Here is a 23,801-nt window from a genome sequence, read left to right as displayed (position 1 = left end):
AAATTTAACTCTTGTTAGTTCATTTCTGTGTACTATGAAATATTTTTTAAGGAAAGAGAAGCATTCTGAATGTTTTGATATATGTGGGCTGTTCTTTTTTTTAAAAAAGATTTATTTATGTATGTATTCATTCATTCATTCATTCATTCATTCGTGAGAGACACACAGAGAGGCAGAGACACAGGTAGAGGGAGAAGCAGGATCCATGCAGGGAGCCCGATGTGGGACTCGATCCCCGGATTCTAGGACCATGCCCTGAGCAGACTTAACCGCTGAGCCACCCAGGCACCCCCTGTTGATCCATTTTTAATGGGATGAGAAATCCATTAGAAAGTCTTTAGCTCATGGAGCCACTTATTTAGAACTTTGGTAAAAAAGGAACATTTGATATTTGAACTTCGGCTCACGGATCTCAAGCTTCACTGGTGGGTAGAATAGGAATCCACAGTTTATGTGTGTTGATATACCTCATTCCAGATTGTCTCTATATTTATTTATTGTTTCCCTAGACCAGGGGTTGGCACACCACTGCCTCCCTTCCAGCCACATATTGCCTGCTGCCAGCTTTTACAAATAACATTTTATCAGAAGATAGCCACACCGTTTGTTTCATATTGTCTGTGATTGCTTTCAGACTGCAATAGCAGAGCTGAGTAGTAACCTCAAAGGCCCCATGGTCCACCGAGCTGAAAATATTTATTTTCTGGCCCTTAAGAGAAAAAACTTGCCAGATTTAATGCAGCATGTTAAAAGTGAATTTATAGGACCTATACTACCTGAAACTGTCCTTTTTTCATGCATGTTCCTTCTCACTGAAGTGCCCTTCCCCCATGAACTTTCTTTGTGGAGTTCCTATTGCCTACCTATTTGTTTTTAATGGCGTTTCTGACTATTTGTGGATTGTTTTTACTGTTTTCTTCTGAGTTCAGCTTCTCCTCCTACCTGAGTTTTCTGGTTACTACAGATAATAGTTGTTGGTTTATAAAATAATGTACATTTTAACTGTCAACTGAGTGAAACAGAGAGGTAAATATGCTACCAAACAATGTTTTAATGTTAGATCATGTGTGTCTCTCTTTTACTTCATTTGGGGGGGAAGGTATTGATGGGAGAAACCTAAAATAATATATTTTAATCAATTTTATGTCCTCTGGAGTCTTCATAAAAACAAAGACCTACTTTCCTAGAGAAATTTTATGCTTCAAAGCTAATAATTTCATTACAGCAGACCTATTTTAACTAAGGTGAATGTGTGATAATGATATGATATGATATGATATGTGATATGATATGATATGATCATGTGACTACTGAAATAAATGCCAAAATATTTATATAATTTAGCATATTGGTGTAAGAGGAAATAATCTTTGTAGTAGAATAGGCATGCAACTCAAGTTGCATGGATCTCTCTTAGCATTTGGTTGAAGGAGTTAGATTTTTTTTTTACTTTTAAATTGTGGTGAAATATACATGACAATTTTCTGGTTTAATCATTTTTAAGTATAGAGTTAAGTGGCATTAAGTACATTCACATTATTGTGCAACCACCACCAGTATACATCTCTAAAACTTTTTTCATCTTGCAAAACTGAAACTATACCCTTTAAGCAATAACTCCCCATGTCCCCTGTTCTCCCCATTCCCTAGCAGCCATCATTCTATTTTCTGTCTCTCTGTTGGACTATTCTAGATGCATTGTATAAATGTCATCATATAGTATTTATCCTTTTGTGACTGGCTTTTTGACTTACATAAAGTCCTCGGGTCCATCCATGTTGTAATGTGTATCAGAATTTTCTTTCTTTTTTATAGTTGAATAATATTCCATTATGGGTATATGCCACATTTTATTCATCTGTTGATGGACACTTGGGTGTTTTCATAGCATTATTGTGAGTAGCCAGTTTCTTAAAATGCGGTGAGGGGCACCTGGGTGGCTCAGTCAGTTAAGCATCCAGTTCTTATTTTGGCTCAGATCATGAGCTCAGGGTCTTGAGATCAAGCCCCAGGTTGGGCTCCAAGCTGGGCATGGAGTCTGATTGAGATTCTCTCTCTCCCTCTGCCCCTTGTCTCTCCTACTCACATGTTCTCCCTCCCTCGCTTGCTTGTTCAAAAATAAAAATAAATAAATAAATAAAAATATAGTGGAGATATATATGCATTTAGTATCTATACATTCAACTCTACTAGGAGAGTGAGAAGAAAAGTAGACTTAAATAGTTGAAGTGATCCTTCTACCCTTCTCTAAAAGATATTCACTCTATGTGAATTGTCTAATATAATCTTTATCAAAGCCTCGAGAAGGAGGTCATTATTCCATCATATGGACAAAGCCAGAGAGATTAACTTGCAAGTCCATGGCTGGGACTGCCTGCTGAGTGCATTAGACTTCACAGCCTGTTGTGTCTTCCTAACTGCACTCCCTTGACCTCTCTGATCAAAAGGAAAGAAGTCTTGCAGAAACCGAAGCAATGACTGTTGAAGGGATGGGCAGTAAATGAAGGGATGCATCTGTACTGCACCGGAGAAATAAAGTTGTTAAAAAACTAAAGGGACCTATATGGTGAGTCCTAAGGAACTTTATGTTGGATTGAAGCCTTACTAGGGAATTATTCAGAGGAAGTCTATAAGAAAACCAGCAGGCTTAATAAACACAAACTGGGTGAGTTTTCCCTGAAGCCGTAGTCCAGCTGCTTGAGTGGTCTTGTTACAACAGGTGACACCCCACCAGGTGCCAGGGTTGGTTGCTTCAGAGCCATGCATTGATGCATGTGCTGCGTTGTTCTTTTACTTTTTCAAGTAGTTGCTTTGGGGATCATCATTTTAAACCTAGTATTTTGTCAATACCTTCAACACTTTAACAGGGTGTGAATGGAGAGCTAGTGCTATAGTGATGGTGCACTGTAACAGAAATTCAGAGATTTTATCCTAGTCCTGTCTGCACAGCCTTGGGTGCATCACTTCTCTCTAAACCTCCCTCCTTCGTTTCCTCCGGGAGACGACTCTGAGAGTCTATGGATAGAGGATTTAGCACAACATCTCATTGACCCTGACACAGGCTTCCTGAGTGACAAGGTAGCTGCTGGATATGAGAGCAGCTTGGGCTTTGTGGGTGTGGTTGGAGGGGCCTTGGAGTGTGTGCAGGTGCGTGGATTTCTCCAATGAGCTGCCATAGTCCTCTGGCTGCTGCGGTCTAGGTTCACTGAGGACCTCCCTCTGTATCCTAGATACTGTCTCCTTATGGCTCCTCTTCCTTCACAGACGCCTTCTCTGCCTTCCCGCACGGACAGGTCTTTCTTGCCTTGAGCAGTCCATAACATACAACCAGGAAGCAGCTTTAGTTTTTCCCTCTTTGCCTGTGATGGCATCTCTCTCTCCAGGACGACTGACTTCCATCCAGCAGAACCCACAGCTTTCTGGATGCTTTCAGGTATTAGAACTGTTACGAAAGATCCACCGCAGTCCAAAGCAAAGTCTCAGTCTCTCTAGTTAACATGCTGCTTCCCTCTCCCCAGCTCAGATTTGGTGAGCACATGGAGGACTAGCAGGGTAATAGGGACCTCTCAGCCCCCTGCTTGGTGGTTTATCTTTTTTTTTTCCATATAAAGACTTTATTCAAGATAGCCCCAAACTAGCACAGCACAAATGTCCATTATCAAATGCATGAATGAACTAATTGTGGTACATCCCTACAATAGAGTACTACTCAGCAGTAAAAAGGACCAAACTGTTGATAGACTCAGCAACAGGAATAATTATGCTCAGTGAAAGAAGCCAGAAGAAAGGAGTACCCAGTGTTTGATTCCATTTATAGAACACTCTAGAAAATGCAGACCAGTCTATAATGGCACAAAACAGATACGTGGTTGCTTGGGGAGGGGGGTGAGGAAGAGAAGGGGGGGACATGAAGGGTAGGAGAGAACTCTGGAGGATGATCAGACTGGGACACTGAGATTGACATTTTACAGGTGAGGCTATTCTGAGCAATGACCGCATCTCCAGTTACCTCCCCTTGGTTATCCGAGGATTAGTTTCTCCAGCGGCCACGCAGGGAGGAGGAGTTGAAGGAGGGCAACAGGACTCTTGCTCCTCGGGAGCTGTTTGTCGACGTCTGGTTGCCACAGTCCGCTTACAGTCATGACCAGTGTCTTGGTGCCAGCTTCTAGCCCCTACGTGGCATCCTTTCTCCATTCTGGGAACCTGTCTGCTCTTCTCTGCTGTGGATGATAAAGTCTCTGGCTCACATTGGTGTTGCCTCCCAAGGCTTCTGCTCTCAGCAGGGTTCCCTTGAGATCTGGGCCTCTCTGTAGTTCTCTTCTTCCAACCTTTTTCTGCAGGGACCTTTCAAGATGACTAGAGGGAGGTTCCCTTCCTGGTGTCTCTTGTTCCAAGGGAAGTGACTGACCTCCATGGGTTGCTCCATCCCGGAAGGGTGGGCAGTGGTCACCACTGCTCTCCTCACCTGCCGGCCCATGGCCTCCTGCCCCCAGTCCCTGCAGCTCCCTCATGTCCCTGGGGGTATGAAACCTGTCTAGCATTTGACTTGGACAGTGGTGTCAGTTATTTAACATAGACTATAAGGCTTAACTTGGAAAGCTGAATTGTGGGAGAATAGAATTTGTCATGTTTTAGAAGGTTCTACTGGATCAAAAAAAAAAAAAATCTCTGTTTTGAAGTGATTCCCAGAGCTCTGGGGGTGAGGGCACCCAAAACCAAGGAAATCAAAGTATTTTGAAGCACTCTTCCCAGCAGAGGGTGCTCTAGAATGAAGATTCTGAAAATGCATCCAGTACCTTTAGAAAGGATTAAGGAGAAAGTGCCCAGCCTCTTTGTGACTATCCTGACTTCTATACTGAGAACCTAATTCTGTCGTAACTGATTCTTGAAAAAAAGGGTTTCTTTTTTTTTTACAACAGTAATCCTAATCTTAATATTTATCACGTATCTCTAGCCATTATTATATGTCACTTGTGAGCCCTAATCATTCAAGTGTGTGTATTTGGATAGACATTTATGTATTATATATATACACATATAAACATGTAAAATCACTGCCTGATGACTCCGTGGGCACACAGGGAATGTTAGTTTCCTTACCCCCGCCCCCCTTCCTCTGCCGTTCATGCCCATGAAGACCCCTGAGGCCTGGTCTTTGCCTTACACAACATAGACGGTGACGTCCAGGTGTCCCTCAGGGAATTCTGCGTCACCATCACCTCTCACTCACTGGATGGCTTTGGCTTGGAGCAGAAATTGTTCAGCAGCCCTCTTCCCGGTCAGCACACGTCATGCACCTGCTCCCCGGGTGCCCGGGAAGCCGTCGCTGTGGGTGCAGCACGGTGCTAGGGCCGGGCGATACTCGGGAGCAAGACAGGCATGCTCTGGGCCTTGGGAAGGTGTTCTTGTTGCAGTAGACCATTCTATTTATAAACACTTTAAAATATTGCTGAAGGGCTTAGGGGCTCATAACACAATTTCCACCACGTTCCATTCGTGGGTCATTTTAAAGACAAGATGCGTTGTCCTCTTGACCTTAGCTTTGGGAATGGAGCCAGAGGCTGCCAGCGTGTGTTAGTGGAGAGCCTTGCACTTGCTGATTCCCCATGTTCATCAAGGGAGTGGCCGAGTGGTTGTCTTTCCAGCAGCTCTGGGTGGATTCCCATCCAGACTGTGTGTGGCCATGGCTCATCACCCATGTCCTGTCTTTCATCAGCACCTTAGGGCGTCACAACGTCTATCTTGCTGATTAGCACGCAGGAAAAATCCCAGCAGGATGGTGGGGAAGGAGAGTCAGGAAGCCACACAAAAGACCCATGTGAGTAAAGCTAGAAAGCAGTGCTGCTCTGTACACGTGAAATAGCTCCTGACAGGAGAGAATTGGGTTTTGTGGTCATAGGGTTGGATTTGCTGGTCAGTCACGTCTCACCTGTCCCCTCTTAGTCAGTAGGAGAAAAGAAAACAGGCAGTAGATTCTTAAACAGCCAAACTGCGCTGCCAGAGAAACAACCAGGTAGATTGGAAACAGTGGCGGCTGTCTCATGTCAAGACCTAACACTACTTGCTTGCCTTTGAAGGTGTTCTTTTTTCCCCCTAAAATTTTCTGGCATGTCTGTTTCTCTATATGAGAACGCATCATATAGTATTTGGGTTGATTTCTGTTTTCCTCCAATGCTGTAGGACCACACTCTATTGGGAAAGCTGCATGATCTGATCTAATGACCACCTGTTGGAGATGTTTATGTTGACAAACATCACATGAGCGTATGACTACCCCTGCACTTCTGTACCACGCTACTCCTATTTTTATACAGATCCATAATGAGTCCTGTAAGTGAAAAGCCATCACTGTAGATGATTAGTTCGACCTTTAAAAGTTTTCCTGGATTAAGTTTTGCAAACATATGTTAATATTAAAGAGACGATGCTACGATTCACTACTATTATGAAAGGAATCCAAAAGAGACTAAAGAGAAATAAGATTGGTAAAGTTTCCCGCTCTGAGAGGAACATGATTAACTCCCAAAGCTATTAAAATCTGTTTTCACTCCTTTTGTTAATTTTCAGACAATTTTAAGTCTCACTGCTTTTTAGGATACTTTCTTTTGTATCCGCAATTCTTTTATCATGCCATGTAAAAGGGGCCACTTTCCTCAATTTGAAAAAGTGCATGTAGATTCAAATTATGAAAAAAAGAAAAACTTTCTTCACTTCTTGTTAAATTCTTTTTTTTTCTTTCTTGTTAAATTCTAAGTGGAAATTATTATATGTACCAATGAAATTTCATGTCTGTGGAGATTTGGTTATTAACATGAGACCACATGACTGGAGCTCAACAGCTCTCACATAAAATAGCTTAGGAGTTGTTCTTTGAAAATGATAATGTGTTTGGGGTACCTGGGTGGCTCAGTCAGTTAAGTGTCTGCCTTTAGCTCAGGTTATGATCCTAGGGTCCTGGGATCCAGCCCTGTGTCAGGCTCCCTGCTCAATGGGATCCTGCTTCTCCACTCCATCCCCCACCCTCTCCTGGCTTGTGCGCTCTCTCTCTCTCTCTCTCTCTCAAATAAATAAAATCTTTGAAAAAAAAAAAAAAGAAAAAGAATGTTTGACGACTATGTGCCTTTGTCATTTGAAAAACAACTTTGTAGGTAAATGATTGGGAATTTACAACATTAAGTAATCATCTGTTTATTTTCTCTTAACATGAGATGTGTGAAGAAAAGCTAGTTGATTCAGGTCATTTGAAAAGCCCAGCTGTTCTTTCTTATTGTGTAGTATTGAGACTGAGAAGAGCCAGATTCAATGACTTTAAAACGTTCATAATGCTAGTAAGAGTAGTAAATAATAACCTAAGTTTATTGTTCAAAATAAACTACGAAGATCCCATTCTCCAGAGAAACTATTATCATCAGATTAGTTCTATTTCACCCCATTTCTGCAAATTCATTTATTTATTTTTTTAAGATTTTATTTATTTATTCATGAGACACACACACAGGCAGACCTAGGCAGAGGGAGAAGCAGGCTCCCTTGGGGGGCCCGGTATGAGACTCGATCCCAGGACCCCAGGATTACGACCTGAGCCAGATGCAGATGCTCAACCACTGAGCTACCCAGGTGCTCTGTAAATTCATTTAAAAAAAAAAAAAAAGGGCCTCGAATGGATGGTAAAGCTGAAGACATCTTGTAAATATGGACCAGCCTGATCCAGACTCTGGTCTGCATGGATCACTGTTACACCTACATGAGGCATTTGCTGAATGAAAACATTTGATAAAAACATATTATTTGGACCTAGATTCCCCTGAGGTGTATCCGGTAGCTTTAAACTCTCTGGTGTTAGAGCTCCTGGGTTTGTAGAGGTTGTTGTCCTGAATGCGCTAAGTCACATGAGTTTTGTGTTCGTTGGAGCAGCATATGTGAACCTAACAGAATGAAGTATAAAATACATAGTCCATCTCTTAGTTTGAATGATGTCTGTCGAGGGTCTCCTTGGTAAGTATTACTATCTCTTAAGGCCGCCAATACACAATTAAAATGTCTTAGTGAATCACTGTGGCTCCTTCAATGAAAGTAGAAAGTCTGAGAACCCCATACCTTGTGCCCTTTTGGTCAAGTGTCCGTGAGTATGGCAGCTGTTACTGGGTCCTGTCTTCAGAAACAGAAGCCAGCACTTACCCAAGATTTTCTTCAGCAGCACAAAATATGCCAACCTGAGAAACCACATAAGTTAGAGGGAGCGCTTCTTTCCACATTCCTCTGACCTCCTTTTGGGGAACCTTTCCTCAGCCAGGGCTTCTCAGTGGCTCCATAGGTATGAGGGAGGCTGGGAATTCTCAATTCACAGTCCTGAGCCACATTTCTAAGTAAGCACCTTAGCAGCAGTCAGGGTGATAGCTGGTTGCGCATCTGCTGCCTCTTGTTTCAGTGCCAGGCTGGTGAACCAGGAGAAGTGAGTTATTCGTTGGGCCTGCCCAGGAGACCGTGAGGAAGCATAGGAGTTGGGGGCTGTGCTAGGTTACACACTGCAGTGTGTACAGGGTGTTGTGATGCTTTGCATGCTGTCACAGGTCGGGCTCCTTGGGAAGCAGACCTGGAAGTTGAGTGGCAGTGCTTTTGAACCCTTCGCCCAGGCTGGGGGGTGAGGGCAGAGAGGAAGGAGCTGTGATGGAGTTGGTTTGGCTAGCATTTTCCTGACTGATAGACCCTTGCATTAATCAGTCATTGGACAGGGGAGGGGGGGGGGATTAGGGGGAAACGCAAAAGGATTTGTGACCATGGGAGAGGCAGTTCTCTCCAACCTGAGGACAGGCCTGGAGTTTCTCAGCTGAGCACCCCTGCTCCTGGCCCTCAGCCGACCACAGCGTCCACTGCATGTGCTGCCATCCATTGGCAGGACGTACACTTGAGAACAAATGTACGTGGCTCGAGCATATGTCTGCACAGGTCTGCGAACCAGACAGCTACACCACCGTAGCGATTGCAAGGAGGCAAAATTCAAGCAACGATTTTGAGAGAAATTCTGCTTCCCTTGTAAAGTCCTTTAAGGGCCATCCCTCCCCTAAAGCCTTCTCAGATCTCACCCTTCCTCCACCTCCCGTCCCTGTTAGCTGCCCTTCTCTGCACTCCTGTCATACTTTGAGCTGCTCACTATCAATGTTCTGTAGTGTTCGTCTGTGTGCATGAGCTCTTGAAGGCCCTGTCCTGTTGATCTGTGTTTTTCCAGGCCCTGGTTCAGCAGCAGCCGACTCTCAGTAAATGTTGGTCGAGTAAAGGGCTTCAGCTCTGACCACTTGAATAGTGGATGGCTGTGTTTGGTGGCACATGTTAAATTATGTCTTTAGTAAGTAAAGGATGGCAAGTTGGCTCGCACACCGACTCCCCTGTTAAAACCAGCCACTGTGGTGACACTAGTCATCTCCAGTCCCCAGCCACCCCAGACGTGTGGGGTAGGGGGCTCTGGCTAGGGTGGCTTTTGCATTCATTTTACTCTGTTGATGTTCGCCTGGTTGCAGATAATGAAAGGCTAAATGGTAGAGAATGGTTATTTATGAGTAAAGAATGATAGCTTTCATCCCTGTTGGTATTGTTTGGAGTGCAGTTACTAGATTTAATATTTGCAAATATAAATATTTGATTTACAATAATTTGTAGAATTTTTTGTTAATATTTATTTGCATAAAGGTAGGTTTTCATGAAATAAAATAATTTTGACTTAAGGAAAATTTTTTAAAAAATATAGATCTAGAGTAGAAAAAAGCTGTGAAAAAGCACAGATTTAAGAATTCTATCTTTCATAATTGGTTAGGCTAGTCTTAGGCCAACCTTGTTGGAACAGGTCAGTGCTTTTGAATCAGATTAACTGCTTCCAGAGAACACAGTTATTCTAGTCGATATCATATGTTTAAAGAAAAAAACAATAATATATTTTTTAAAGATTTTATTTATTTGAGAGAGTGTGAGTGTGAAAGGGGGAGGGGCAGAGGGAGAGAGAAAATCTCACACTCCACACCAAGATTGGAGCCCAACATGGGGTTCAGTCCCACTACCCTGAGATCATGACCTGAGCCTAAATCAAGAGTCCGACGCTTAACCAACCACCCAGGCGCCCCTAAAAACAGTATTTTGGGAATGAGAATTTATAGTGTTTCATTAAGACCTGTTGGGGCCCTTGGCTCACCTGTTTATCTCTTTTCTTTTTACCTGGATTTCAGAAAAGTCTGTTGAGATGCAGTTGTCCTCCTCATTAACAATATTTTTCTCTCCTCCTCCCAGTGATTTCCAAAATTCATTTCTAAAAGTGCCTTGAAATAGTCTGAATGTGAAGCCTTGGTTAAATACACATTGTTACAATTTTGGTGGAAGAAGGTGTACTTCATATTTTGGGACAGCATTGACATTCATAAATGATTTTGAAACCTGAGACTGAGCATTTGAAAATTCAAAATTGTTCCTGGTTTTTACAAATTTATTTGGTAGCTCTGGAACATCACTGGGTTGTGATAAATAGAGCTACAGTGAAAAAGACAGACTTAATTGGCATCCCGACAGCAGCGTACCTCGGGGCTTCCTACCTTAGATTAAATATAAACTGCTACAATATTTAGTCCAGCCAGAAATGCTGAGAAAAACTCATTAGACGTGCTTGAGACAGCTGTTGTCAAAGATTTGGTGTGGTTCTTGCAGTGAGTTTTACTGCCTTGTCTTCTGTTGGCTAAATCACTACAATTGAATTAACCATCATTTATGGTTGATATAGCACGACTTTAAGAACTAAGCTATAAAAATTCCATCTTTATATAAAGGATAAGAGAACAAAAGTCTGAAGTATTAATGAGGCTGCTTTTTATTACATTTGATAAAGTTACGATTGTAAGGTTGCTTGATGATACTAATATATAGGATGAATTAAAAATAAGGTGGAACTAAAATTCCAGATCTGAGTTTATTAACTATTTATATGAAAAGCTTATGGAAAACATACATAAAAGCCTAGAATAGGATATTTAACTCCCAAAGCAGTCAAAGAAGGGACAACATTCATAAGGAAATTTATATTAATACAGTATGAAGAAGAAAGAAGGGGAAAGCAAGGTGAATAGAATACTTGAAACTAAGACCATGGAAGCCAGTACATCAGCAATAACAATCAATGAAAATGGAATATAGATTCTTAGATTGGATTTTTTTAACTCAGTCAAGTCTAATGTTCTTTTGCAAAAGACCTGCTTAAAACATAATGACAGGTAGGTTGGAAATACAATCAGGATGAGAATGGAGAAAAGAATTAATGGAAATCAGAAATTTATATGTTTGACCGTCTAAAACTGCTTGACCGTCTTTGAAAAGAATCTAAGGAGCCTAGCAAAAGATGGAGGAGAATGCACTTGAGGCATTTGATGTTATGTGTAGTTTGTGGCAAAAACCCATACGGCAAAATATGATTCATGTTTGTTAAAGGAAACTGCTTCTGGACTCAGAAAAAAATGTCAACAGGAAAGAGCAGCCAAATTAAACAGAACTTTCTAGCATCTTTGATAAAACTATAACTTACTTGGAATCCCACTTCTGTTTCTCAAGAACAGATTATCTCTGTGTTTAAAAATAATTTTTTCAAAGAAAGAGGTGTTTAACTTAAATCATGCAGTGTGCTGCCAAGTGTTTAAAAATGCTGGACATTTTAGACAATGCACAATCGTTATGATTAATTTATAAATGCAAAGAGCCTGATTGACAAACAGCTGGTCTACCAAAATGAACCTATAGATAGAAAGTGGATGGGCATTTTGGGGGAGTTGAAATCTAATAAGCACCTGCTGCTGCTAGGAAGTAAAATCCGAAGTATTCCATGCTCAGACACTCTTGTCTAGATGACATTTAGCTCGATACCATCACGTTGCTCTAATAGAAGGAATCGATGTATGTGGGCTTGATGAGAGCAGTGCAGCAAGTCAAGGTGAATGTTTGACAGTTTCACATCTGCTTAAGAGAAAAGAAACATGCCCCCAAGGCAGGTTCACAGAAGTATTATTGGAATAGAAAACAGAAACTGTAAAAAATACCTTACTGTGTAATGAGACAGAGGAAATATATCAATGTTATATTTTTTAGTAGTCTAGGTATTATCTTTTATATTAGTTTTAATTACCTTTCTTAATTCTTATATCTGTACTTCAAGAATGCACAATAATATACTCTAAAAATGTAATTATCCAATAAAAAATAAAAAATGAGTTAAAAAAAAATAAAACCATAGTGACAGGTATTTGCCTCTGGCCATGGCAGGGTAGTTGGTCCTAGAGCAGCCTTCCTGCCATAAACAGCGAGAGCACTATACACAAGAAAGCAATTCATTTGAAGCTATCGGTCAGCAGGCATTGTTGAACCATCCTCTGTAAGAGAAGCAAGTCCTGTGATTGCCCCAACTTTCTGCTTTTCTGGAGATATTTTCTGGAGTCTGGCACAAGGAGGGAGGAACCCACAGAGAACTACAGTCTCATCGAACTTAGTATCCAAAGAATTGGGGAAGACTGAAGCCAGTGGAATTTGCAGACAGAGTACAAGGAGGGAACTACCACTTAGAGCCCCAGAAATCTGCCTTGGTCTCCCTTTGTGTCTTTGTCGACCATTGAGTAGTGCATGCATAGGATGAAACTCAGGTGATGCAGGCCAACCACTACCAGGGAGCCATAAGCTGACAACTACCAGAGGTTGAACAAGTCTGGGAGACTGTCACTTTCTGACCAAAGTGGAAAGACCTTTTGAACACTCAGGGTGTTCACCAGCAACCCCACAAAGGCCATGCCTTTGCAGTGGGCCTGCAGATGTTTCCCAACAAAGCTTGAGAACAAGCCTCCAGTAGATCAAGCTGATCCACTAACAAATTAACTGCCTCGAAGCTTTGTAAAGGAAGACAAGAGCAAACAAGTAAAAAAATCCAGGCAGCATTCAAACTGTGTAAGATTCAATCCTTAAAATTTGCTAACTGTGTAAAGAAGCAGAAAAATGTGACTCATTACCAGGAAAAATAGTAGCCAATGACCTAGAAATGACAGGTAGTAAAACTAGCAGACAGGGGCTTTTTAAAAACTATTATAAAATAATTTTTAAAGGATTTGAGAAAATGTTAATATAATGAACAAAGAAATAATATAAAGATGAACCAAACATTCTTCTAGATGTGAAAATAAGCCACCCGAAATGAAAAGTCTGTGCATGGGCTTAGTAGCAATTTAGATATCCAAAAAAAGTATGAGTGAGTTAGAAAACAGGACAATTGAAAATAAACCAAAAAGAGAAAAAGGGAAAGAAAAATGAAAAGAGCCCCACTGCCCTGTGGGACAGTGCGAAGTGATCTAACATTATGTAGTTAAAGTCCTAAAGTAGGGGTGTGGGGATACAAAAATATACAGGAGGGAAAAAAGGCCAAAGGTATTTTGAATTTGATCAAATAGAAAACCCACAGTTCTAAAATGTTCTACAACACTCAAGTAGGCTACTACAGCAAAGCCCATAAGTAATTAATTTGCATAATACCTAAGATGATGATAAAGTCTTAAAGGCAGCCAGAGTAGGGAACACATATTCCACGTAGTGAGAAAAAAGGTAGGAAGTGACTTCTCATCTGAAACAATGTAAGGCAGGAGACAGTGGAAAGACATTTTCTTTCTTAACTACCATATTTTAAAAGTACAGTTCCTGCCCCTACATCCTGCCTCCCTTACCTACACCTGTTCCTGTTCTCCATGTTCATCATTTTCTAACATGCTACACATAATTCCATATTTATTTCCTGCACTAGAATGTAACATTTTCCCCCCCAGATTTGTTCACTGATGTAGCTTTAAAGGTCTTGTACATAATGGCTGCTTCGCAAATTTTATCTAATGAACATATCAAAGAGTAACAGTTGTTGGTAAGTGTATTAGGGTTCTGAGGAGAAACAGAACCAACATGTGTGTATATTTATAAAGAGAAAGATTTACTTTTAAAAAATTGGCCAGTGTGATTGTGAAGGCTTGACAAGTCCAAAGCCTTGCAGGGTAGCTTGGCAGGCTGGAAATCCAGAGGTTCAGTTTAAGTCCAAAGGTGGTCCAGAATTGCTTCTTGCTTGGGAAGGTCACTGTTTTTCTATTAAGGTCTTGGACTGATTGGATGAGCACACTCACCTTACAGAGGGTAATCACCTTTAAGAGTCCACCCATTTAAAACAAAACCAAAAAACAAAACCAAAAAGAGTCCACTCATTTAAACAGTCAGTCTCATCCAAAAAACACCTTCACAGAAACGTCCAGAATAATTTTTGACCAAATATGTGGGTACTGTGGTCTAGCCAAGTTGGTATGTGAAGTTAGGATGTGGAAAAACGGGAACTGTTATTTGCCGTGACATCTAAGACGTAAGTTGGTACAAACATTTTGGAAAATAATTTGGCAACACCGAATAAGGTTGAATGTGTTGCGTATCCTCCCACCTAGCAATTTTATTTTCAGTTATATATCCAGAAACACAGATAAGGACACAAACAAACATATTCAGAATTTTTGTGAGGTGTTGCTTATAAGAGGAAGGAAATAGACATAAAACATTTATTCATGGAAAAATAGATCAATTAATTGTGGTATATTTTTAGATTGAATTGCTGCATAGCAGTTGAAAGAATTAAGTAGACATATCGACACAGATTAATTTTTTAAATTAAATGAAAAAATATAATTGCAAAAAGCATATGTGTGTGCAAATTTAGAGAGAGGGTTTGACACCACTTATATCAATTTTGACAACTCAAAATCAGAATATATTGTTTGCTCTATTAGTTTGCCAAGATTCTTTTTGCTACCTGAGATTCTTCTATTCAGTACCATAAAGGAAATTTATAGAAACACAGGCTTTTGATTTTTGACATCGACTAAAGATAAAGAGTTGTTGAATAGAAACTGGTTCGTGTCACCAGTGTGCACCACAGGTGAACTTCCTTGCATCATGCCCATTTTGCTAATTCTTACTCATTTACAACACTTTTAAAATACATGACCCATGACAAAATTTCAAAGTCAGAGATACTGATATTCAGAATGACAGATTGCATGTATTCTCCGTGAAAGCCTAAAGTATAAATTTAAATAAAAATCACATTGAGTCATGACATTCAGTTATATCTGTTGATAGTCTCTATTTAAATATTTCACTGGGTTTTTTTAAACTGTAATGTAAGAGTAAAATTAAAAAAAAATGTTCTTTTTTTTCTAAATTTCTTTGCCACTCATAAATTTTGGGTAACCATATGACATTTAAGGTTAAGCTTTATTTTTTACTTAGCAGTGCTTTCCAAAAAATACTTTCTAATCAGCTCCCTGCACTGTTTTTATTTCCTTCATAGTTGTCTGATGATGGTCGCTATGTCTTACTATCAATAAGAGAGGGGTGCGATCCAGTAAACCGACTCTGGTACTGTGACCTACAGCAGGAATCCAATGGCATCAGTGGTAAGCTATCTTTCAAACAGGTAATTATTCCAGAAAGCTCCATTAAAAAGCAATTATTGTGGTCTTCTAATTGATTTCCCAAGAAACCTTCTTCCATTCAACCATATGAACCATCAGTCCATATTTTTTTCTTTCAGTATTGTTCCATAAAATGAAGAAAAACTGAATGAAGCTCTTGGCTTTAACATTTTCTCCATAAATTGAGGTTAACCATATGTTTTGCATACGAATGTGAAAACATCCTGTGAATATTGCAGATGAAGAGTGAGTGTTACGGCAAAGCTAGCCCTTTGGTCTGTAAAGCGTTATAATTGTCTAGATATGATGGTGCAAACTGTCACAGGCAAAAGGGTAAGAGAGACCAGTGAGAATTAGTGAGGTTAACAGGTAATTACAAGACCGTTTTTTAGCACTGAGCCTCATGCACAATAACAGCCTGATTTTCCTTCCTGGAAGCCTTTTACATTATGATAGTAAGCATAGTAGCAGCCAGCTACAAATTGTGGAGGTGGCTCATTTTAAATGTTGTTCTCTTCGAACATCTTTGCCATACCAGCACCATTATTGAGCATTAAAGCTTTCCAGCTGCACAGTTTACTGTGCTAAGAATACCCAGATCCAAAAGCCGCACAGATATGCTGGCACTCAGATAAGGACACAAAAACGGATCACACTGTGTTCTGGGTAATATAAAATAAATACATTTGATTATGATACAGATTTGCAAACTATATAATACTGAGTGCATTTTCAATTATTAGATTACTTCACTATTGGTACCTAATTTATGTTACATTATGATAAGAAAATATACAATTGTTTTTAATTGCTTGGGTATTGCATCATTTTTCAATGTCTCTGAGCAAGATCCACATCCTGACACTCTTAGATACTGCAGAGCGCCATTCCCAGATACAGCAGGATAAAGTCAACAGATTGATTCAGGTGTGAAATATGTGTCCATTTAATAAAGATGTGTAAGGGTTTTTGTTTTTGTTTTTTTCTGTTAAAGAAAAAAGGATACACTCATTTTGATCTCAAAAGAAAATTGGATTAGCCACATCAGGTTTCACATTCTTTGACAGGAGTAAAACCAGCACCCGGAATTGTTCACTTGAGTTGCAAGTCTGGTCTACACAGAGCTGACCCTCTGAAGAATGAGATCTGAAAGAAACAGGGACAGCTGTTACTGTGCTGTTATCGTGATAGGATTCCTGTGTGAGTCTGAGATGGTGCAAAGATCTTTGCCTTTCTCCAGTTTTTTAAATATTCCAGTTACGACGATCTTCCTCCAGAGAATGCTAGTTTCTTTTTCTTTTTATTACCTTGTTATATCTTTAAATTATAAGGTAGACTTGTTATTAAATGCTACAAGTTAGCAAATCAAAAAACACAAATTGATCACTTTGTTCTAAATTTAGGGAAGAGCATTCCTTCCATATACTGGTGTACTGAACTCGTACTGCTATGTCCACTTTAATAATAGTAAGACTCTGAGTGAAACTTAGAAAAAGGCTGATAGAACTAGAGCAAACCTTGCTTTCTTCCAAACTTCTTGGTCCTTACTTTCTTTTTTCCCACCCTACATATTTTTTATCCCCCGCTTTATCATTGCCACATTCCTGAGGAATTACAGAAGAGGATGTGATACCCAGAGATTGAGATTCTGAGAGGAAGACAGTGCAGGGGTACACTAGGCCATCCCAAATAAAATTCTAGACACTGTAGCCCTGAATGGACATGAAGGAGAAAGAAGGGAAGCATCCAAGAAACCATAAATGGCAATGATGCATTCATCCTCTTTATAAAACAAGCCAGGTCCTGGCCCGTCTTCCCAATTTGATCTTCCTTGAATCACCTGACTGTTGTCTTTTCTCTTTCCTATGTGGTTTTTTTGCACCTTAGGTGAAGAGCCCACTACTCTAGTAGGCTTACTCAGTAAATGTTAGCAATTATAATTTTCCAAATTGTCCTTTTTTTTTTTAATTCATCCAGAGAAACTTTAAGGTTATTATGTCCTCATGTGAACAGAAGTCCAGCCATATATTGGACTAGGACTGTGTAAACCTGTAAATTTATTTGGTATTATATCTCTCAGTGGAACCATGTATTTTATTTTATTTTATTTTATTTTATTTTATTTTATTTTATTTTATTTTATTATTTTCTTTCTTTCTTTCTTTCTTTCTTTCTTTCTTTCTTTCTTTCTCTCTCTCTCTCTCTCTCTCTCTCTCTTTCTTTCTTTCTTTCTTTCTTTTTTTATTTTTTATTTTTACGTAAGCTCTACATGCAATATGGGGCTTGAACTCAACCTCAAGATCGAATCTTGCGCTCTACTGACTAAGCCAGCCAGGTGCCCCATAACCACATATTACTTGTCAAGGTTACTCCTAGGTATTTTGTATTTGTGAGCTATTGATGGTGTATGAAGGTGTCAATCAAGGTATAACCAGAGAAGCAGAACATTAAGAGATGTATTGCAAGAATTGGGCTTATGTGATTTGGAGACTGGCTAGTTAAGTCTGAAATCAGTAGGGCGGGCCACCAGGAAGGACAGGCTGGAATTCTCAGGCACAGGCTGATGCTTCAGTCCACAGGTGGTATTTCTTCTTTTTCAGGTAGGCCTCAATTCCCCTGGAAGGCATTTCAACCTTTTGAATCAGGCCCACCTAGATTATCTAGGATAATCTCCTTGACTTAAAGTCAACTGATTATGGTCTTTAATCACATCTGCAGAATACCTTTACAGTAACACCTAGATTAGTATTTGATTGATTAACTCAGGACATGTCAAAAAGACCATCCCAGTGAGCTCATGGAAAAAACCACAAGAAGAATAGAGCAAACAAGTCTGACAGTGCTAACCTGATTTCATCATTTAATGAGGTTACTGAACTGACCAGTGTTTGGAATTCATTGAGGCACTCAGAAAAATATGTGATATCCTAGAGATTTTGAAGTGAATAATAGGATAGGCTGGATTTGAAGCTATTGATGTGTTCCCCGATAGACATACTGAAGGCACTGGGGGATGTTTGCCACTGAAAGCTGCTAAAGTCTGGGTTTAACTGGGCCTGCCACCTTTTTCTTTTCTTTTTTCTTTTCTTTTCTTTTCTTTTCTTTTCTTTTCTTTTCTTTTCTTTTTCTTTTCTTTTCTTTTCTTTTCTTTTCTTTTTTCTTTTCTTTTCTTTTCTTTCTTTTCTTCTTTTCTTTTCTTTCTTTTTTATTTAAAGATTTTATTTATTCATGAGAAACAGACAGAAGAGGAGAGAGAGACAGAGACAGAGACAGAGACAGAGACAGAGACAGGCAGAGGGAGAAGCAGGTACCATGCACCGAGCCCGACGTGGGACTCTATCCCAGGTTCCCAGGGTCAGGCCCTGGGCTGAAGGCGGCGCTAAACCGCTGAGCCACCAGGGCTGCCCCCTGCCACCTTTTTCTAATATTGCTTTATTAGCATTAAGTTTGTGGATAACATAAACTTCACAGTAGTTACTCCTTTGAGTGGCAGTCCTGAGATCCTGAAAGTTCTGGACAGTTACAGTGATTGGGCCGGTGCTGGTAAGATGAAATGGTTATCCTCTTCCACGCTTGGGTTTAAGTCAGTTCCATATGACAATATTAGAGAGATCTTGGGTTTTTTGGGTTTTTTTTTTTTTTAACTGATTGCTGGCTTATTATAAGTCAATGATATAATTATTATCATTTAAAGAAACAAATACTACATGTGAGTTGAACTGTTGAAGACATTAAGTAGTTTATAACAGGAGAGACCTAGCAGATCGAGATAGTGATCATTAAAATTTTAAAAAATAATCCCCATTAATCATGGTTGGATGTATTATGACAATAACCAGAACACTTTCAAGTCAGATGCGAATTTTCATCTCCACTCCAAGACTAACTAACTAGTGAGCCTGGGGTGGGAATGTTTCCTCTCAATATTTCCATGACTACCGACGGGGAGGTAATACAGACTTCAGGAGGAATTGTGAGAAATAATGAAGAGGTATGCAACAGGGCTTAGCAGGGTTCCTGGCATATGACAGGTGCTCAGGAATTCCTCCCTTTTTTCCTTTGTTTCTCAACTGAAAGAGGAATATTTGGAATCAGCACACTTTATTTGGGGTAGCATAGTAAAATAGACTGAGGATGTCCTAGAATAAATAGTTATCTTCGGTATCAAAGCTGCTCTAAACACAGATCTTGGTATTGACTTGTTTACTGCAAAACCAGATTCATTATCAAAAAAGCATCCTTTTCTTGACAAAAGCATAAATAGGTGGGCCTCTCAGTGCAAGGCTATGTGGGAAATTGTCTAATTTTTACAGGTTGATAATTGAAATTTCAAGGGTTTATATGCCAGATAACTTTTTCTTGCTATTTCTATACCTGCTCCATTTTTGTTATATTTTTTGATCGGAGGAAAAATAATTAACATTTAACTTAAATGCTAAATGTGCTAATTAACTATTAGATGAGTTAAACTTGAATATCCGGTAACCAAAAACGAAATCCAATGTTAAGAAATCTTTCATTTTATATTGCTGAAATTTATATCCCTTTTATAACCTAAAAGCCTTTCTGCTATGATTTTAATCTTTTTTACCTTAAAGGCAGGGAAAATTAACCACATTTTCATGCAGATTAATTCTTCATTTATTAGGGCATCACTGAATTGCTTGTCTGGAAAACTAGTTTCACTTAGGTAGCACTTTTCTAACCTTTCTGTCAACTTTGTCTCCTAAGAAAGCCTTCCGCCCCTTTGCGTTTTGAAATGAGGATCACAAAAAGTACACAGAAGTGGCCGATGGCTATAGATGTAGGAAAAGCAGCAGATAGAGAAAACAAAACTATATAAATAAACTACAGGAGGGGGGAAAATAAAAATCTTAGGATCCTGAGAGTTAAGAGAGTTCCCTGTGAGACTGGATTCCTCTGTCATTTACATCTGTTGTGTAGATTTCAACTTGTCTTCTCCAACCTGTTGACCATCTTCCTACTCACCACTCCGTTGGCCGGATCTCTCTCCATTTACCCTTTGCCTCTCATTGGAGAGCATCCTTTCCACCATCTGCCTCGGCAGTCTTTTTACTTAAGAATAATACGGACAAATCTGTACACACGGTGGGCCACAGCCTTTCCCCAGGAACTGCAGTTGAGGCTGGTCGGCTGCTCCTTTCCTGACTTCCTGCACAGGTGACTCCTCTGACTCACCTCATTCCCCCCGATAGAGACAGCCCTAGGCGTATCCTTGGGCCTTAGAAATCTGTACAATATTCCAGGTGTTCGACACAGCTAAGCAGGTGCCCTCCAAAGAACATCTCGCCCCCTTCTGTGCTGGCTGCCAGAGACATATTCCGAGTTACTATCTTCTTTCTTAGGGGGAGGAGAGATTTTTATTCTAACAGTTACCACACTTCCTCATGCCTTCACCTGATACTTTTCCTTCTACAGTTGGCTGTTCTCCTGCTTTCTCCTGTTCTGATCCTTTTTCTCTCCGTGCAGAAACACAACAACAACAACAGCACTTTGTGTATTTGTGAGCTGCATGAGATCAGAGACTTTGTCTGTCTTGCTCCCTGCAGTGCCCAGCACCTAGAACAGTGCCTGACAGATGACAAGGACCCCGTCCTTGACCAGACTTTAGTCAAGCTTCCCTAAGCCCTCTTCTCAGTGAGGCCTCAACCTTGGTTCCTCGGCCTCCTACTCCCTTATTGGGCCAGCATAGCTTAATTGTAGCAAGAATCTCACTACATCCATTGAGAGAGAATTCCCCTACCCTCCATATCTGATCACCCTCAAATTCCTCACCCCTTCGGTCCCCTGCTGCCAGCCCCCACTAATATCTGATTACCTTCACCTGCCCTCACCAAGAACATTATTAGGTCAGTTTAACAAGAATCCCCCAACTCCATGTGCCCTCTTTGTGACTACCCTCTCTCCATTCTGCTCATTGGCTATAAATCCCCAGCTGTCTTTTTTTGTATTTGGAGTTAAGCCTGATTTCTCTGTCTTTTGCGATGGTCTTAACACCTATCTCAGTAGTCCTGAATGAAGTCCTCTTTACTATTTTAACAAGTGTGAGATAATTTTTTTTCTGTAACATGGACACACAGAAAGTGGGTTCCAACTTGTCTTAAATGACTTCATTGCCCCTTTATGGCTCCTGGCACTCAGGCCCTACTATATAAACCATCCTCCATCAGTAAGTGTTATATTTTCTTATAAGCACTTTTGAATCTTCACTTTTCTGGCCACCTAAATTTTTTTTACTTAAATTTTTTATCTTTTATTAAACTCTGAGAATGATGAATAGGCACAGACCATATTTCTCCAGTCGTGTGTATTGTATGAGTAAAGGACTCTTGCTTCTCTTTTTCTATTCCTTAAGATCAAAAGTGAGGAAACCACTTAGGGCACCAGTTTGGCGTGACAATTTAATCATTCTGCAGTAGAAAAGACAGCTGAGTCTTGACTCCTATGATTCTTAACCTGATTCACACCTGCAGATTAGTTGAAATTAATCATCCTGAACCTTGGAAGAAAATGATTTGCATCTGGATTTTCTTAGTTATATTTTCTGTACTTTTCTTAACATTTTTTGAATTATAATATATTCTGTTTCCTAAGTTTATTGTCCAATTTTGAATATGCAGTTACCCTTGAATAACCCTGATTTGAACTGTGCAGGTCTACTTATACACGGATTTTGGGGTTTCTGATAATAAATACGGTATTGTACTGCAAATGTACTTTCTCTTATGATTTCTTAATATTCACTTTCCTATAATTTTATTATAAGGATACACTGTATAATACATATACAAAATATATAACACATATAATGTACAAAATGCGAAAAGTATGGTTATATTGTCAGTAAGGCTTCCAGTCAACAGCGGGCTAGCAGTAAAGTTTTGAGGGAGTCAAAAGTTAATAAGTGGATTTTTTACTGTGTAGGGGTGTTGGTGTGCCTAACCCTTGTGCTGTCCAAAGGTCCACTGTATATGTCAACTAAATTGCGAGTAAATTTTCACATATTTTCCATATTACAGTTAGGTATCAGGCCTTAGATCTGCTTTCAAATATGTGGACTTTAAGAGATTTCATGAAAATTTAATTTATACTCTGAAAATATAAATGATGGTTTTTGATATTCTTTTACACATATTTAAGTGTTCAATATACATATTGAACTTAAATTTTTAAATCTTTTTATTGAAAAAGTATGAGACTACGACATTAAAATTTAAATTTGGGGGACACCTGGGTGGCTCAGCAGTTGGGCGTTGGCCTTGGGCTCAGGACGTGATCCCGGAGTTCCGGGATTGAGTCCCACATCAGGCTCTTTTTTTAAAGTTTCATTTATTTATTTATTCATGAGAGACAGAGAGAGAGAGAGAGAGAGAGAGAGAGGCAGAGACACAGGCAGAAGGAGAAGCAGGCTGCATGCAGGTAGCCTGACGTGGGACTCGATCCTGGGACTCCAGGATCACGCCCTGGGCCTAAGGCAGGCACCAAACCACTGAGCTACCCCGGGATCCCCCACATCGGGCTCTTCACAGGAAGCCTGCATCTCCTTCTGCCTCTGTCTCTGCCTCTCTCTCTCTCTGTGTCTCTCATGAATAAATAAAGTCTTAAAAAAAAAAAAAAGAATGGAATTAAAAATAAATTTAAATTCAGTTGCTTCTGTTGTCTTTACATTGTCAACAAATGCATACAAGTTTCCGGCTAAAATGCAGGATTATGTAAATGTTATATATTTAGTTACAAAGCATACCTGTATCACTGTCCCACTCTGTGCTGTCATTCCTGCTCTGGAGCACTCCCCACTGCTGGGCGGTAGCTGTGAGATCACCAGTGCCCACTCTCAGGGTGTATCAGCAGTGCTGTGACCCAGCACACATGCCCAGACTCAGAACATCTCTGGAGTTCAGAAATACTCAACTCCCTCTCCCCCGCCTCTGTTTTCTTTCTTTTGTTCCCTGTCTTTTTGGATCTTTCATTTTTCTATGAAAGGTCAGATACTATATTTCTTTTATAGGGTGAATACCAGCAAAAAAGATGCTGACCATTTGGCCCTACTCTGAATTAACTTAAACTTATTATTAGAGGTTTTTAAATAGAATCTTTAGGAAGCGATTATTAAGTGAAAAGAATTATCAGTGCCTAAAATACTTGTTAGTAACCTGACACACTTAGGCACCAACGTAGCCATCCTTAAGGCAGGCCTGAAGTGGTCTTTGCTCCTGTCGCAGCTAGGTAGCTGAGACAATAGTGACTCCATGGTTCATGCCTCGTGGGGCTGGGGCA

The 23,801-nt window shown here is 40.0% G+C and overlaps 1 protein-coding gene across 1 annotated transcript in view; it reads left to right on the top strand.

Annotated features, from left to right (window-relative positions):
• PREP (prolyl endopeptidase) overlaps window positions 1-23,801 on the top strand; it is a 118,009-nt gene that overhangs the window by 32,388 nt on the left and 61,820 nt on the right. Inside the window, exon 7 of the mRNA XM_038554825.1 lies at window positions 15,380-15,485. Coding sequence (XP_038410753.1) covers window positions 15,380-15,485 — 106 coding nt within the window. The remainder of the gene's footprint in view (window positions 1-15,379; window positions 15,486-23,801) is intronic.

This window comes from Canis lupus, chromosome 12 (genome assembly GCF_011100685.1).
Source record: "Canis lupus familiaris isolate Mischka breed German Shepherd chromosome 12, alternate assembly UU_Cfam_GSD_1.0, whole genome shotgun sequence".
NCBI classification, from domain to species: Eukaryota; Metazoa; Chordata; class Mammalia; order Carnivora; family Canidae; genus Canis; species Canis lupus.
The sequence above is the reverse complement of the archived record's forward strand: the minus strand, read 5'-3'. Positions and strand labels throughout refer to the sequence as shown.